General features: G+C 44.9%; 1 protein-coding gene across 3 annotated transcripts in view; it reads left to right on the top strand.

Moving 5' to 3' along the window:
• Positions 1-310: 310 nt before the first annotated feature.
• Positions 311-6,000, top strand: part of gc2 (guanylyl cyclase 2) — a 29,168-nt gene continuing 23,478 nt past the window's right edge. For 2 of the 3 annotated variants that reach the window (XM_029754499.1, XM_029754502.1), the window contains exons 1-7: positions 311-431; positions 567-643; positions 1,174-1,641; positions 1,950-2,051; positions 2,151-2,226; positions 2,301-2,480; positions 5,874-5,991. In XM_029754499.1, coding sequence (XP_029610359.1) covers positions 1,289-1,641; positions 1,950-2,051; positions 2,151-2,226; positions 2,301-2,480; positions 5,874-5,991 — 829 coding nt within the window. In that variant the 5' untranslated portion in view covers positions 311-431; positions 567-643; positions 1,174-1,288. The remainder of the gene's footprint in view (positions 432-566; positions 644-1,173; positions 1,642-1,949; positions 2,052-2,150; positions 2,227-2,300; positions 2,481-5,873; positions 5,992-6,000) is intronic. The other variant, XM_029754500.1, reaches the window with a different exon arrangement.

Genomic DNA, 6,000 nt, shown 5'->3' with positions numbered 1-6,000 from the left:
GATATAGGCCTACAGGGGAAGTCCAGATGGAACGCCGAGTTGGAATCTAGAGCCTGCAGGGGCTGTGTTCTGGTCTGTACCAGAGAGTTCAGATGTAGAATATGTTTATTATGTTGCTATCAATTATCCCACTATTGTAGCATACAGATTAGCCTAATGGCCTGCAATGGATCTGCATGATAAGAACTCCCACAGTGCCACAGTAAGGTGTTACAGGCCTACCATATAGCCAGCTGCAGAAGATTGGATTTGATCTAATCTGAAGGGTCACTTGTTCTAGGTCGCTAAGGTTGTCACACACACTCACTCGCCATTGAGATGATACTGGTGAGAGGATTATGAGATTTGCCGCTCACTTGTATGGCGCACCCCGGACCCACTGGAAGAACTTTCGCTCGATAGGCCAAAATACAACTCAAATATAAAACGATGTACGTTTTAAAACGTTGCATTTCTATAGGCCCAATAGTCTTTGAGCTAGTATGTGAAACTTTGTTTTTTTTGTGTCGCTGAGGATGTAACTTGGATAAATTTGACTGCGCTGACACTTTCCTTTTCTGTGATAGGCCTACTTTTGTGCAGAGGAGGCGACGCCATAGAGGAGAATTCAAGTAAGCCTAGTCCTCCTTCTCATCCTAGCATGGTAAGTGATGTATTTGTATATTAACTCGTAAATAAAGGTGAGTTAAGAAGTTATTGTTGGCAATATTTTATAGGTTTAACACACAAAACCAAAAATATAATCAACATATGTGTTCTTTCTAATACCAAATAGACTAGAATTGATTGATACAAACATTAGATCAATTATTATTTAAAACTGTACAACTATAGTTAAGGCCAGTCTTTCCAAAGTTTCATATGAGACGCCTATGCGGGATAGGGATTATGGATGATAAATCCACGGTCATATTTAGTCAGATAATCCTGAGTTTTAGTAGAGCCGTTTACACCCTGTAGAATTACAGACATCAGTGTGAAATCATTTTTGCCAATTCATGAAAATGTAGAAACAGTGTGTAGAACGAATGGTTAGACAGGTGATGTCTACATGACATGATCTTGTAGGGGCTGCTTTTAAGCACTTTCTAACAGATGGATATGCGAACGCAAAATAAACTAATTTTGATTGATCACAATATGTGAATGCTGATGGTCCTCCTATTGTCTCAGATTTTCAGGAAGTTGTGGCCGACACGTTTAGAACTTTGTCTTCTAAGGACCTGTGACTGCAGTGACACGCGTGGAGCAGCGGCTTGGCGTGTGCATAGCGTGTGTTATCCTTGAGATGCGACCACCGCTCTGTGCCTTCCACAGCAAACCTCGGACATGGGCCGCGCACGGACACACAACCCCTGACCACCCTAAGGCACACCCCGCCCCCCTCCCTATCTCTTCCCCTCTATTTTCTTCCATCCCTCGCTCCCTCCAGCTCCCTCACTATCTCCAGCTCCCTCGCTATCGGTATGGTGTCCTTTGGTTCCTCCTGCTTGCCGCCCTGTGCCTTTGGCCCATTGGACCCTCCGCTGTTCACGCTGCTCACTTCCGTGTCGGGGTGGTAGGGCCGTGGTCATGTGACCCTCTCTTCTCCAAGGCGCTGCCGAGTGTGGCGGCCCAGCTGGCCGTCAACCGTATCAACAGGTAAGGCTGAGTTCAACACACGTTTTACCAGAATCAGCAGGTAGGGATGAGTTCAACACAAGTTTTACCAGAATCAGCAGGTAGGGCTGAGTTCAACACACGTTTTTCCGAATTGTTTAGTTGTTGGTTGCTAAGGCCGATTAGTTTAGGAAATATGCTTACTTAAGTTATGCAGGGGGAAAATGCCACAAATACTTTGAATTCAGAACATAATCTTGTTTATTTAAAGGTATCTGTCCCTAATTTTCAAATCGCTATGGATTCCTTCGATCAACTAATCGATTAATATGTCTGGTATGTCTCAATAGAGACCCTGTCCTCTCACTGGCAGCCACTTTTGATTATGTCATTCTGGAAGAGAAGTGTGAGACATCCAGGGCTCTGGATGGGTTCTTGGGCTTCTACACCAGGTTTGTTGTAATGTACATTACTTTTCTTTACAAAATGTCAAAGAAATCCTGTCAGGGTGCTACAGGGCGACATGACACGTTCACTCATTAATTCACCAGGGCTACAGGCTTCATCGGGCCGGCTAACCCTGGGTACTGTGACGCTGCATCGCTACTGGGCAAGGGCTGGAACAAGGTGGGTGATGGTAGTAAATGTCTTGGATTCTATTCCATTCCGTTATGTTCCATTCCATTCTCTCCTCTCCCCAGGCGGTGTTTTCATGGGGATGTGTTGGCTATGAGCTGGATGATGTCCGGAACCACCCTACCTTTGCCCGTTCCATGCCCCGACCCACCTGGGTGCTGATCAGCCTCATGCAGCACTTCCGCTGGGCACAAGTTGGCATCATTGCCTCCTCAGAGGACAGCTGGGTGGAGACCTCCAGCAAGGTACACACACATACACACACACCTGTGCATGTGACATTAAAACTTGAAACAAGAGGTGCTATTTGGAAATGGGGATGGATACAAGCCGAATGGAGTATGCACTGCAGTGGCGCAGCAGTCTAAGGCACTGCATCTCAGTGCTAGAGGCGTCACTACAGACCCTGGTTTGTTCCCAGGCTGTGTCACAACCAGCTGTGATCGGGAGTCCCATAGGGCGGCGCACAATGGGCCCAGCGTCGTCCGGGTTTGGGGAGGGTTTGGCCGGGGTAGGCCGTCATAGTAAATAAGAATTTGTTCTTAACTGACTTGCCTAGTTAAATAAAGGTTACATTGTGAATAATGCAGAAGCATGTCACTGTAAAAGCCTCAGGAGTAGAACATTTAGAAGCCTTTTATGGATCGACTACTTGGCTAATGCATGGCCAGGATTAGACAGACACCAGAAACACTACTTGGCTAATGCATGGCCAGGATTAGACAGACACCAGAAACACTACTTGGCTAATGCATGGCCAGGATTAGACAGACACCAGACACACTACTTGGCTAATGCATGGCCAGGATTAGACAGATAGAAACACTACTTGGCTAATGCATGGCCAGGATTAGACAGACACCAGAAACACTACTTGGCTAATGCATGGCCAGGATTAGACAGACAGACACACTACTTGGCTAATGCATGGCCAGGATTAGACAGACAGAAACACTACTTGGCTAATGCCTGGTCAGGATTAGACAGACAGCAGAAACACTACTTGGCTAATGCATGGTCAGGATTAGACAGACAGCAGAAACACTACTTGGCTAATGCATGGCCAGGATTAGACAGACAGAAACACTACTTGGCTAATGCATGGTCAGGATTAGACAGACAGCAGAAACACTACTTGGCTAATGCATGGTCAGGATTAGACAGATAGAAACACTACTTGGCTAATGCATGGCCAGGATTAGACAGACACCAGAAACACTACTTGGCTAATGCATGGCCAGGATTAGACAGACAGCAGAAACACTACTTGGCTAATGCATGGCCAGGATTAGACAGACACCAGAAACACTACTTGGCTAATGCATGGCCAGGATTAGACAGACAGCAGAAACACTACTTGGCTAATGCATGGCCAGGATTAGACAGACAGCAGAAACACTACTTGGCTAATGCATGGCCAGGATTAGACAGACACCAGAAACACTACTTGGCTAATGCATGGCCAGGATTAGACAGACACCAGACACACTACTTGGCTAATGCATGGCCAGGATTAGACAGATAGAAACACTACTTGGCTAATGCATGGCCAGGATTAGACAGACACCAGAAACACTACTTGGCTAATGCATGGCCAGGATTAGACAGACAGACACACTACTTGGCTAATGCATGGCCAGGATTAGACAGACAGAAACACTACTTGGCTAATGCCTGGTCAGGATTAGACAGACAGCAGAAACACTACTTGGCTAATGCATGGTCAGGATTAGACAGACAGCAGAAACACTACTTGGCTAATGCATGGCCAGGATTAGACAGACAGAAACACTACTTGGCTAATGCATGGTCAGGATTAGACAGACAGCAGAAACACTACTTGGCTAATGCATGGTCAGGATTAGACAGACAGAAACACTACTTGGCTAATGCATGGCCAGGATTAGACAGACACCAGAAACACTACTTGGCTAATGCATGGCCAGGATTAGACAGACAGCAGAAACACTACTTGGCTAATGCATGGCCAGGATTAGACAGACACCAGAAACACTACTTGGCTAATGCATGGCCAGGATTAGACAGACAGCAGAAACACTACTTGGCTAATGCATGGCCAGGATTAGACAGACAGCAGAAACACTACTTGGCTAATGCATGGCCAGGATTAGACAGACAGACACACTACTTGGCTAATGCATGGCCAGGATTAGACAGACAGAAACACTACTTGGCTAATGCATGGCCAGGATTAGACAGACACCAGAAACACTACTTGGCTAATGCATGGTCAGGATTAGACAGACACCAGAAACACTACTTGGCTAATGCATGGTCAGGATTAGACAGACACCAGAAACACTACTTGGCTAATGCATGGCCAGGATTAGACAGACAGAAACACTACTTGGCTAATGCATGGTCAGGATTAGACAGACAGCAGAAACACTACTTGGCTAATGCATGGCCAGGATTAGACAGACAGAAACACTACTTGGCTAATGCATGGCCAGGATTAGACAGACAGAAACACTACTTGGCTAATGCATGGTCAGGATTAGACAGACAGCAGAAACACTACTTGGCTAATGCATGGCCAGGATTAGACAGATAGAAACACTACTTGGCTAATGCATGGCCAGGATTAGACAGACACCAGAAACACTACTTGGCTAATGCATGGTCAGGATTAGACAGACACCAGACACACTACTTGGCTAATGCATGGCCAGGATTAGACAGACACCAGAAACACTACTTGGCTAATGCATGGTCAGGATTAGACAGACAGCAGAAACACTACTTGGCTAATGCATGGCCAGGATTAGACAGACAGCAGAAACACTACTTGGCTAATGCATGGCCAGAAAATGACTGACATATTTCTAAATACCAGTGTCACCGAGTTATCTAATCTCTCGTTCCATGATGGACATATAGTAAAAATAACGAACAATAAAACTACATAGATAAAAAGGGATATCCGATGACTGTTTTGCTTCTCCCAAACTTGATCTTTTCATAAAGCTTTGGTGATTAAGATTTATTTCAAAGCGGTCTCACGAGCCAAACTCTTTATCCATAGTCTTGACTACTTGGCCAAGGCACTAGGCAGGACAAAAAACAGAAGCCTTCATTGAGAGGAGGGAAGGCTATGCTTGATTTTTAATGAAATTAAACGAAATGGGATAAAACATTTGTTTTTTATGTTTCTAAATGCAAGGTTTATGGGCACAAAAAGCACATCTCTCTTGTTCCAATTGCATATGGGCACTGTGCGTCACGGCTGGATAGGCTGCGCATTCGTTGTCAAAATCCATAACCATTAGACCAACCATTCCCACTATACTGAAATTGGCACTTTGGCGAACCTCAGCGCAAGCAAGCTCATATAAAACAGGTAAATTACCACTCGTGGGTTTGAAAATAGAAGAGCGCAGGCTTTAACAGATCGTTAGAGTTCGGCACTAACGCCACTTTAACGTCAGCCGAAAAGGCTTTTCCAAATATATTACTAATGTTTTATTATTGTTATTGTTGTTATTATTCTTATTATTATCATTATTATTATTTATTTAAACAGAATGTTACTGCGTTGGGCACTAATAAAATACAAGTCACGTTTTTATACTGTAACTTTGTCCAATAAGGATCTATGACCTCTGACCTTTCTGCAGGTGGCCAACTCTCTGAGGAGTCATGGGATGCCGGTGAGGCTGGTGGTTACCATCGGTAACGACCCTGGTAGTGTCAGGAAGACCCTGGCCAAGCTCAAGAAGGTGGAGGACCTACGATGTGAGTACT

The sequence above is a fragment of the Salmo trutta genome, chromosome 5 (genome assembly GCF_901001165.1).
Source record: "Salmo trutta chromosome 5, fSalTru1.1, whole genome shotgun sequence".
NCBI lineage: Eukaryota > Metazoa > Chordata > Actinopteri > Salmoniformes > Salmonidae > Salmo > Salmo trutta.
The sequence above is the reverse complement of the archived record's forward strand: the minus strand, read 5'-3'. Positions and strand labels throughout refer to the sequence as shown.